Source organism: Haliotis rubra, unplaced genomic scaffold (genome assembly GCF_003918875.1).
Source record: "Haliotis rubra isolate DU_JTF1 unplaced genomic scaffold, ASM391887v1 Scf507, whole genome shotgun sequence".
NCBI classification, from domain to species: domain Eukaryota; kingdom Metazoa; phylum Mollusca; class Gastropoda; order Lepetellida; family Haliotidae; genus Haliotis; species Haliotis rubra.
In genome coordinates this window covers 702,013-714,604 of record NW_025767199.1, presented here as the reverse complement: position 1 = coordinate 714,604, position 12,592 = coordinate 702,013, and the positions used below count along the sequence as shown (strand labels likewise).

Genomic DNA, 12,592 nt, shown 5'->3' with positions numbered 1-12,592 from the left:
ATTTGGTCACTTTTCCAGCAACTATAGTGGCTGACCATTTTATATTTTGGAGGAGGGGGCCTTGGCATTATGTGTGAGATGAATATTTTTCCATCACTGCTTCAAAACACCATTTTTTCTCTGTGAAGGAGAAGCCAAAACGGTTATGTTTTTACACACAATGCATTCTGTTATGTTTTCACCCACAGTACATTCTATTCTAAATAGCATGTTTGTCCAGTGAATGATTTTACCTTTTATGTACAACCTGAGAAATGTTTTTAACAAACCTATTATTATTTCACTGACTGACTGAGTTTGGTTTTACGCCGCTTTTAGCAATATTCCAGCAATATCACGGCAGGGAACACCAGAAATGGGCTTAACGCATTGTGCCCATGTGGGGAATCGAACCCGGGTCTTCAGCGTGACGAGCCAACGCTTTAACCACTAGGCTACCCCAGCGCCCCTATTATTATTTCAGAATATCCTAGATGTCAAATTGAACAGTTCACATACATGATGATGCTACTCTATAGTAATTCTGGTGGAGAGTTTAGCTAAGTGAGGATTTACCTTCCTGGAAGTAGAAGTTTGGTACACAATGAGCTTAGCCTACAGAGGTTAAAGTGTTCACTTACAGGTATCCCTCAGGTGAACCCCAGGTATCAGGTTAAATGAGGCTTTCTTGTACACTGTTTTAATATCAAAGAGAGTTTTTTTATTTTACAATTTTAGGAATATACCAAATTCAAATGTGTAAGTCCATTTTGTGAGAAAGCTAATGTTTAAAAAAACAACAGGTGGAGATTAACTTCGACATTTATGTTGTGTTTCACCTGACACAGCAGGTGAGATTTTGCAATCAAGCTTTGTTTATAAGCATGTCCCTACAGAGGAAGATGGTGATGTTTGTCTCCAACCAGGAGAGAAAGCTTCCTTCTGTTCATACCGTGGCAGTTGTTTGTTCTAGAAGTGATGACAAATATGGATTTGGTCCCCTGAGACCTTCACTCAGTTTTGACCTGGCGAGGGAAAGACAGGCAATTACAAAGTAAATTGTTACAGTGAACATTAGGCACAATAAACATGTGAAGTGGAAATACCTAGCTGACCGATTTCTGATTCATGTCATCAGTATTTAATCAAATTAAATATAGATGTACTTTCTGTTTTATTAGTGAGATTATATTTGGTGCAGGATCTTGATGTACATGAATAGTTTCATCTCAAAAACTGTAAACCATGCAGTGATCTTCAGTACACATGCACTAACATCAGTTCGGTGTCCTTTCAAACTTACGTTTGGTTGAATGGTTGGTTGGTTGTTTAACGCCGCACTCAGCAATATTCCATCTCTATGATGGAGGTATGTAAATAATCGCATTGTTCTACTCAATTGGGGTATAATGACATGTGTCAACCAAGGCAGCAAGCCTGACCTGTTACCTATCCCGTAAGTCGCCTCTTACGACAAGCATGGGTTACTGAAGATCAATTCTAACCTGGAACGTCACTGGTCCAAACTCAAGTCACAAAGTGGAGAATGCTATACCACATCATAGCATTGAGATGATTGTAATTGCCATACTTTAACAGGAACTGTCATTGTGCCAAGATCAATCTCTGGAATGGGGCCACAACATGTACTACTTTGACTGTGAACTTTAATTGCCGTAGATAAGCCGATCTCATAAATAAGCCTAGGTCCTAACAAGACCCTTAATATCATTATCAAGATGGTATGTTCCGTAGATAAGCCGAACCATCAACCTTTACATCATGATCAGTTATCAGGATGAGGTTGACGAAACTGTAAGCTGAAGATAAGCCGACACCCTTCTACAGATTGCTATTTTTTTGGTCCTCAAACTTCGGCTTATCTACGGTCATATACTGTAACTGTAATTTACTCGATTGTGTTTGGACTAGTATGGTGTCTTATCATTATTCCAGGAAACTGGGGGCGGTGAGGTAGCCTAGTGGTTAAAGCGTTGGCTCGTCACGCCGAAGACCCGGGTTCGAATCCTCACATGGGTACAATGTGTGAAGCCCATTTCTGGTGTTCCCCCGCTGTGATGTAGCTGGAATATTGCTAAAAGCGGCGTAAAACCAAACTCAGTCAGTCAGTCAGCCAGGAAACTGACAAAATCAATAATACATATGTACCATCTTTTAAGCTGTTTTGTATCTAAGGTGGGAAATTTAAAAGAACCAGATAATTGCCTTGGATATATAAGAAATCAACAGGTAAGGGGTTCCATGCATAGTACCAACTCAGTAATTATCCTTGGTATATTACCTACATGACTCTCCTGTTGCTAAGATTTTAAATGTGTATGACCTGTGACACTTAGGACTTGGCAAACAGATTAGGCTCAGATACTGTGATAATAGTGTTAAACCCATCTTATAGCATTATTAGGGCGGTGGGGTAGCCTAGTGGTTAAAGCGTTCACTCATCATGCCGAACACCTGGGTTTGATTCCGCACATGGGCACAATGTGTGAAGCCCATTTCTGGTGCCCCCTGATGTGATATATTGCTAAAAGCAGCATAAAACTAAACTCACTCACTTTCTCATGGCAATATATTTGTTTCAGGTTGTCATCATACAATGAGAGATGTCTATGAAAAGTTACAGTGGTTGGAGCGATAACACCAATGGCACAAACAGCGCAGCCGGCTCTCACTCCTACCTCCACAACGACACCCTCAGCAGCAAATACCATGGCAGTAACGCCTGGTGGAGCGTGGGGGAGTTCCTCAAACCCGGACTTACCCATCAGAGTGTGGGTCTGACGCTCTCCAACAGCAGCAATGATGATGAGACCTGGGACCTCTCCGACTCCCTGGCCGACCTCTACATGGAGGTCAGCAAGCGGGAACATGAGGCGACGGAACGTCTTGGAGGGGGAAGGGACAGAAGGGAACATCGCAAGGTGGATATTCAGGCATGGCTAGAGAAGGATACCAGTCATGGTTGTATTCGTGTGTTCAATTCAGACTCGGAGGAGAATTCGCGATTGTTTCCCTGTACAATATCGACAACTGCTCAGAAAATCTGCATGCAGATTGGGATACCGAGCAACTCTCTGCATATTCAGCAGAATGGTGATATCATTCGTCGTCTGGAACCGTTTGACTGTCCTCTTGCAATTCAGAATGAGTACCTCTCCAGTCTGGGCCTGACGGACATTAAACGAGTGCAGGAGGAGGGACCAGATGATGATCTGTGTTACCTGGTCAAGTTCTATGCAGGTAAGCAGTAGCTATATTTGCAGGATGATGCTTACCGTTTCATTAACACCTGGCTGGCTATTTGCGAAATGTTCGTAGCCCTACAAACTTTTTAAGCCCATTCTTAAAACATTGGCTACGTCAAAGTTATCAATTCTTTGGGCTATGAACATTTCAAGAATAGCTAGCCCCTGTGTCCCCCCTCACTTCCAGTAATCCATTCATAGAATTTTCACTGTCCTTTTATCCACAATGTAATTTTTTTGCCAGATAACTGAGATTTGTTATTCTCAGGCAATAATGTCTTTTGTTTACCATGACGTTCTTGCTTTTCACAAGGTTGGTTGCTTGTTGGTTAACGCCTGACTCAGCAATATTCCAGTTATATGGCGGCAGTCTGTTAATAATTGAGTCTGGACCAGACAATCCAGTGATCAACAGTGCTGCATCGATCTACGCAATTGGGATACAATGACATGTGTCAACCAAGTCAACGAGCCTGACCCCCCGATCCCATTAGTTGCCTCTTGACGACACACATGTAATCAATTCTAACCTAGATCTTCATGGGTCCTTTTCACAAAGAATGGACTATCTTCCACAGTCTGAAGCCATGGTCTAGTGTTAGTCTACACTCTGTGATTAGTGACTTGTGTCAAGTTGGGGCATGGGACTTGAAGGGTGATAATCACTGACTATCAGATTGTTGCACATTGTAAAATATGTGCTTACAAGGAAGGGAATTTAAGTCTGAATAACTTGACTTGCTGGGATTGCCAACTGATCCAACTTTCTTGGGACAGACTTTATTATATTAAGGGAAAGCATTATACAATTTATGATTTTCTTTTTTTTAACGATTTACACATGAAATTAGTCTTTTCCATATTTATCTCCTCAATGACTCAGAGTGGGCTCAATAATTTGTTCCACATTTTGGTTTTGTAGAACCATAAACAAAGTTATTAGATATAAACTCCACTCTCTGTCTTTCTTGAATAGTAACTTGTGTGTAATGGATAATTTTATTTATATATATATGTATAATTTTCAGTTACACTCAGGTTACTATTCAATCACAATTTATGAAATGACACAGATTTTGCAAAACATCACATTCCAGCATTTTCAAGTCCTAATTTAAAAGGAGGTTTCCTTGTGTTGATTTCACTATTTCCATATTCAAATATTGCCCTTTCTTTAAAAATCCTTAAAAATCAATCCTGGATCTCTCTTTGTTGTAGATAATTAATGAAATATGGTCGTAAGGTTGTGAGGTCTACTTTACAATATATGATTATGTCTCCTTGACTACTTGATCTTTGTTTAAGAATTGGAGTTATGATAGTCATATGGCATTGTACTGGTTTGCCCTGGGACATATATAGCGTTTGGGGCTGTGTTGTCATAAAGACAAGCAGTTAGGAACACTTTCATGACCACAACATCCTCCATACCAGAACACAGTTGTCATTTTCCTTGCCAATACTTGTTTCATCCCTCTTACTAGCAGGTAAGGGGCGGTGGGGTAGCCTAATGGTTAAAGCATTCGCTCGTCACGCCGCAGACCTGGGTTCGAATCCCCACATGGGTACAATGTGTGAAGCCCATTTCTGGTGTCCCCCGCCGTGATGTTGCTGGAATATTGCTAAAAGCGGCGTAAAACCAAACTCAGTCAGTCAGTACTAGCAGGCAATAGTGTACACTCTCCGAGAACATGAACTCAGTACCTCGAGGGTTTCCATTTAATTATCCATTTCCTCAGACATAGCTGGAGGTCATGAGCCAGATTTAAGATCACTCTGGTCAGATCTTCAGACATATAAAATGTGGTGTGAGTGGAGCCTGCAGAGATTCACATCTGACATGTCTCATCACTTTGGTAATTTGTCTTCAGCATCCATGCTTGTTGTAAGAGGCAACTGATGAGATCAGGTGGTCAGGCTCACTGACTTGCAACACATGTCATCCCAAATGAGCAGAACGATGCTCATGATGTTGATCACTGAATTGTCTGGTCCAGACTCAATTATTTACAGATTGCCACCACATAGCTGGAATAATGCTGAGTGCTGCGTTTAACAACAAACAAAACAAATAAGCTCCTTACAGCAATTTGTATTACAGCTTTGTATGCAAAAAAATGTACTAGCAATGTGCAGAGCTTAGGAAACCTCGTTTTTAATTATGGAAGTTTCAATATATTTTGATTTCCAAATGTTAGACATTGCTTTCAATGAAAATATAAAAAAATGAGTTATAATTTATAAATTTGCACCATTGTTGGCACATATATTTATAAATAAAGCGCCAAGGTAAGTACAATTAGCGCAATCCAACAATTACGCAGTCTAGCTGCAGCACTGTAAATGTCTGTTAATAATCAAATCTGGACCAGACAATCCAGTGATCAACAGCATGAGCATCGTTCTTCTGTCAATGAAAGCACTGAGAATGGTAATGCAGCTGACAAAATGGATAATAATTTGTGCATATCACTTCTGACTAAAACATTAGCAAATAAGTCCAGTAGAGTCTTCCTTCCACTTCCACTTTTAAGACAGATCCATACAACTGACATCATGTTCAGAAGTGGTGTTTAACAACCCACCAGCACTCATAAAGCACCCTAATATCAGCTAGACTTGACATCACCTTCATATTTGAAAGAAACCACTGTCAATTCACAACCAGGTAGATTTTATTCAGATAAACTAATCTGAACACCTGCCATCTTACAATAGGAAGCTTCTTGACATATACCATTTCATTTCTTTCTTCCGAGGTGATACATTCACAGCCATTATTTATTGACAAACAACAATTCATTTTCTCATCTCATATCAGTGAACCCTGATCGCCTTGGCCTGAGGGAAAAGTACACAATGTGTTTACATCCCTCCCTCTCATGCTGGTATTGTCCCTGGTTAAGGTTGCGGCCATATTAATAACCACAGACATCTTGCATGCTTCGCTGGTCTTGTCTTTAACACTAGCATGTTTGTAATCATTACTTCGTATCCCGGAGCAGTTTGTTGATGTCTCTTCACTATAAAGGGCATTTCAGGTTATCAGAATCAAACTGAGTGACAAGGTTGAGTCTCAGCTTTATACTTTGTTATCCAAGTGAAAGTCCTGGATGTAACACAACACAAGCTAGGTACTCACTGCAGCATGGCTTTGTAAAAAGTAAACTTGACACTTGAAGTTTTCTAAGTGGCTTTTCAGTTAGGAGTACAAAGCTGTGATTCCACTGACCCACATTCTAGTCCCCCTTAAAAGTGTGAATGAATGTTATTCATGTTATTTTACACCCAAGGCAATGACAGTCAAGGTATCACACCCAGTATCATGAAAAGGTTTGGACCAGGCAAACCTGTTGGTGACACCATGAGCATCAAGTACTTCAAATCGACATTTAGCCAGGTCACACAGTAATTAGTGTTTATGTATACAGGATTACACCAGACATATTTTCAAACCTAACTTTGTTAAATTTAGTATGTTGGCAGATATTACTCTGTAACATGCAATTGATAGTCCATTAACATGCAAAGGAGAGTCCATTAACATTAACATTGAAAGGAGAGTGTCCATTACCATGCAAAGGGGGGCAGTCCATTAAGGGACCGTTCATAATTTATGGCTAGGGGTGGTTGTGATGATTTTTATGGAGAAGCATGTACAATGTGAATGACCCCCCCTAAAATTTATGTACAAAATAAGTGACTCCCCCTTGCATGTCATGTACAAAATCAATGACCCCCTTCCCCCTTCCCATAATTTCTAGGCATAATTTTAAACATATTTTTATGTACAAAATTGCTGACACACACAACCCCCACAGTAGGTGTGTACAAAATTGCTGACCCCCCTAGCTCCCAGAACAAAATAGGTGACACCCCTCCCCTAAAATCATCATCACCCCCCCTTAGCCATAAATTATGAACGGTCCCTAACATGCAGAGGAGAGTATCCATCATGCACATTTTATATGCTGATGGAACTGAAACTTTGAACAGTATGCAACACTAACTAGTGATGCTTTATCACAAGTTTTATATTGACCAAGTTTGTTAATGCATGTTCATTGATACCTGAAATCACAGATGGGATACAATGTACCTATTTGTCTGTGACTTGTACTCAACACTTTTCCCCAATACTGAATTACTTGAAGCTGGGTGTGCATTATACATGAAAGTGCACTCTACTTAAAAGGTATTTGAAGAATTTCTTAAAGAACAAATAAACTAGTTAGTCTTATGCGGAACACCAAATTCATTCTTAAAAAACTTGTGGTTAATTAGTACCGAGCGATTAAAAGTTGCCAAAAGTTGCCTGCTTCACTCTCGACTGCCAATGAAACCACAGACCGGTTACGTAACTCTGTCGCCAGAGCACTTCAGTGACATCATATGAGGAAGGATTTTCAGTTAGTTGTATACGATGTGTGTAGCAAGCTCATCATTTTGATGATTTCTCGACATCAACGAAGACATGCCGAATCGTTGTGTTGTCGTCAATTGCTCCTAGGGGTCGGGCCATGGTGTTGCCATGCACAGATTTTCACAGGACCCCGCAGTTCGTGCTAAATGGGTTATGTTTGTGAGTGCGAAGCGAGCGTTGTGGAAGCCTGAAACGATATCTTACTTGTATTAAGTTCGCTTCACGGAAGTTAAAGAATCAAGACTACTTACTAGTTATAGTAAAATATAGTAAAATATGTTTATGATTGATGACCATAAAGATTTTCCATGACACAGCTTGTAACATAACGATTTCTTCCTCGGAAGCGAGGTTGTGGTCGACTTACTGAGTTTGGTTTTAAGCCGCTTTTAGCAATATTCCAGCAACATCATGGCGGGGGACACCAGAAATGGGCTTCACACATTGTACCCATGTGGGGATTCGAACCCGGGTCTTCAGCGTGACGAGCCACTGCTTTAACCTTAGACTACCCCACTGCCCCAAGGTTGTGGTCGAAATGACAATAATACTGTAAGTAGTATTATGTTGACACCCACCTCGCTTCCACGAGAGAAATTGTTATGTTATAAGCTATGTCATGCAAAATCCTATTGGCCATCAATCAAATACATATTTTACTACCAGTAGAAAGTAGTTTTGATTTTGTGACTCGGTGAAAACAAACCTTATCTAAGCATTTATCCTCAGACTGGCGGATGTTCCCGAGAGGGCGCCACCATTTTTGAAAATCGTGAAGTCACGGGCTAAAGTCTGTTAGAATTAATGAGATTTTGGTTTGTTTTCATCAAGTTAGAAAATCAAAACTACTTTCTACTCGTAGTTAAATATGTATTTGAAACATGACCAAAAGGATTTTGCATGACACAATTTATAACATAACGATTTCTTCCACGGAAGCGAGGTGGGGGTCGAAGTCACAATACTGTGCGATAAATTTCTTGCTACATTCACGTGGTTAACGTCCACTCACCAGTATGTAGATACTAGTCAATGTACGTCTTTATATTTGGTCTTATAATCCTAATTAGTTTATTATCATACTTGTATGCATTTTGAAACTAAATAAAAGGCAGACGAACTGCTGATACTTATAGTGAATTTATAACAGGACTGTAATATCTAGACATTTTATAGTTTGCCAATGTGAATCATACTTCACACACACACCCTAGTGTATGTTGTCTGTCTCATTACACTTCACGGCAAAAACAATGATTCTGTTGAATGCTACGACAAATGAATAAAAACAAAATGCAAATATTAAAATTAAAACAGATTAAAGTTATAGGAACAATGTCAGGCTGTTACCTTGTTTGAAAAATGTATCCATCAATATCCACAAAAATGAGTGATATGCCATTCATCTGCAGCTGTTCCAAGTAATGTGTCTTTTAACAGTCTAATATACGAAAAGGTGACATATCGTTTCAGGTATTCACATTGGTGTATAGTCTCATTGGTCACCCAAGATAGCACACCTGGCAACTAATTGCATAATGTCTGCCTTTCTTTAAAAAAAGTAGTTAGTTAGCCAAAAATGAGCAATCAATCAATGTATTGGCAGTTAATCCTTTGAAAGAAGGACGTTGTTTTTTTTGCAGACACCGACATGACAGAGTGTATTCAGTATAGATTAGTAAATCTACATACATAAACACTACCTTTTGACAAATCCGCTGTGCAAGATAACAGTAATTAATCCATCAGCGTGTTATCGGTTAATCCTTTGATCGATGTTTATAATGTTGAGCATTTACTCCAGACACAAGAAATGCCAAATGGGAACCTTTTTTAGTTAATCTAAGTGGTGTTACCACTAATTATACCTGTTATAATTTCATTAACTGACCAACAAGTGAATGATGGCAAATAACATGTGTAGGTTTATACCACCTAACACGGGTTACAACAAAGGGAGTATTAATTGCTGTATTGCATGCAATTTTAATTGCATATGAAAACTTACTGTTTTTTAGAATACAAACAGAACTTCATTGTTGCATAAGAAATACATATAGGCATTTTCTGTGTGCTAAGACTGTATGTACCTACTTACCTAAGTAAATTTTCAGATCCTTCTAGCAATGGCAAAGTAGGGTTGTTTAGTTTACGGATTCAAATAAATCAAATGTCAATTTTTAATATCATATGTAATAGACGTCATATGTTTACATGACATGATTAAATATCAAGGTAAAAAAACACAGAAATGGGCTCAATTTGGATCAGTCATTATACCATCCAGGCATTAGAAAACTTGAAAAAGCCCACACTGCTTTAATATGTTATTACAGTCAGACAAAAACTACCGGGGATATTTTCAAATAACTGCATCTGATGGGCATCCACCCTTCTTTAAGTCGCACTGTTTAGGTTGAAGAAATTAACCGTAACCGTGATGAGCGAGGCTGATCATCGTTTTCACTATCACTAGGGTCTAACTCGAACAAATAACGCCCAGCGACACCAAGCGAGTTTGACAGAATCGTCTATGAAAACAAGTTGCCGGAAACTAGGCAAAGCAGGAGACAAAATCAATTGACAGTAGATTGTGAGAACATATAGCTTTCATTTTCCACAACAGTTGTCATGATTTCAGGTTTATACAAACCTGTAAACAAGATAATTTACCCCCTGAAATGTACTTGAATTCTGCATCAGCCCTCATATCTATTCCTCAAATGACATCACAGAGACGCGGCGCTCTGATTGGTTGATATTTCGTTCGCGGGTGAGAATTGTGCACTGTTGTCAAAAAGTTCGATTTAAGTTAATTATAGACCGAAGTGAGTAGTTTTAATGAGGTTTCATTTATAACGATGCCAATTAGTGATTTATGTATTTGTACCCCCCTAGAGTATATGTGATCTTTAATGTATTGCTTCCTAAACAGACAGTGTTTAATGAACACTTCCCTATTATTATGCTATAAACTGGACCCCCAATGTTTTGTGGGGGGTACCCTAGTTTCATGATGATGGGATCTAAGTGACCATTTGAAAATCTGTGCCAGAGCAGACACTGTGACATGTTAAGGCCAATAAAAAACATCATGTGGTTCCTATTACACCTCTTTAAAATTTAGGGTATGCAGGTTGGATTTTTAATATTTCTTTTTATATTTTTTTTAGAAGTAAAGTACAAACTAATAACACATTTATCAGGGTGTAATTGTTTATTCAATCAAGCCTGCGGCCATAATGTAGACTTTCTCTATCAGTATGACCGATGTCTGTTGGTGCAGTGGTATCTGGAAGCATATTTTATTCATACCACTTAAAAAAAATAGGGTCGACACCAGAATTCAAGGGTAGGTCAGGCAATCGGAACCACAACATTTATTTTAGGCCTAAATCAGCCATCCCTGTTATATCTCTGTAAGTATATCTGTGGTATACAGGTAACTCCTTGTACCTGAGCATGTACTTGCTCACCTGCAGGTTGAGATACTCCTTGACCTTGCTGGTTGGTAATGAGCTTCTTCCACTGGTGCTACCTCACACAAGTGATGCCACCCAGCAAGCTTGTTTCATCTAATAAAGATGGTTTTCTGTATGCCATGTTTTACTCAAATTTGTTACCTCTAGAATCTAGGGGAAAATATTCTGAAAAGATTTAATAAACAGGTGTTGTGTAGTGTTTTCATTTTACACACGAAGTGAAACAAACAAGATGACATGTTTATAGTTGAGTGCACATCAGACCGTAGAGTTTGTAATGGTTATGTTAACCATCCAGGTGCACTCTCTAAACAAGGCAATCTAACTGGTAAAAAATAGTGGACGATTCGTAGAAAAAGCAATTCATCTCTGAAATAAGAACTAATAAGATATCTGAATCTTTTATGATGTAATAAGATGGCATTTGATTCAAATCAGTATGACAGGTGTTGTTGGACAATTTGCATTGTTGCCTAAATTGTTCCCATGTATCCCTGCAGTGACCTCCCATGTGAGGATTCTTGTCCCCAGTGCCCCATGTCCTGGGCAGGATACACTCACCTTTTTCGCAAACACCTGGTGTCATCACTATTTCATAGTGATTCATAAACACATGCTCTGTCATCATATCGCATCAATCACTGGATTGTCTGGTCCAGACTCGATACGTTTACAAACAACATCATACAGCTGTAATACTGCTGAAACAAATATCTGCTCATAATTTACCGGGTAGTCACAATTGTACAATTGACTCTGCTTTCGGCAGAAATCTTTATGAATATGGAAAAGGTTTTGTCACTTCTAATATTAAAGATAACGGCCCCGTGTTACTAAGCTGTTGTAAGCCTAAGGTCTCGTAAGTTTTCTTGTAGCATCCGTTAGGGCTGCGCAATATAACCGGTTTACGGGTATTTACCGGTTCAGACATGAAAACGATATGTATTGCGATACGCTGATCGAAAACCGGTATTTTGACATGCATTCGGAAAACTTCGTAACACTCGGAAATCTTCAGATATTTCCGTTTTTTTAATTGTTCTTTTCCCTGTTTCATTAGTGCCAAATGTTACTTACATTTTTATTTTGTCATGATTAAAATGAAAATTCTCTGCAATACCCACCCCTAGCATCCGTACCTAAGTTACGATATCTTAGGTTTATGAGAGCTTTGTGAAAGGGGCCTGCAGGTGGTTACAATGTGCAACAGTGTTGACTTTGTGTGCTTGTTCTCTGACATTTGTGTGCTTGTTCTCTGACAATGTGGATCTTTACTGAGGCTGCTGACCAATGGTTGCTGACCAATGCTGTGTTATTTACCAGCCAGTGTTATAATGTTTGTATATAGTGACTTCAGCATAAAGCAGCACTCACTCTGAGACAAATCCTAAGTTCACTGTTTACTGAAACAGATCTGTTCTCTGTGGTTGTGTGGAACATCA

At 39.2% G+C, this 12,592-nt stretch overlaps 1 protein-coding gene across 1 annotated transcript in view; it reads left to right on the top strand.

The window, feature by feature from the left end:
* Positions 1-12,592, top strand: part of LOC124292103 (PH domain leucine-rich repeat-containing protein phosphatase 2-like) — a 65,909-nt gene that overhangs the window by 31,100 nt on the left and 22,217 nt on the right. The window contains 1 exon segment of the mRNA XM_046729145.1: positions 2,583-3,240. Coding sequence (XP_046585101.1) covers positions 2,604-3,240 — 637 coding nt within the window. The 5' untranslated portion in view covers positions 2,583-2,603.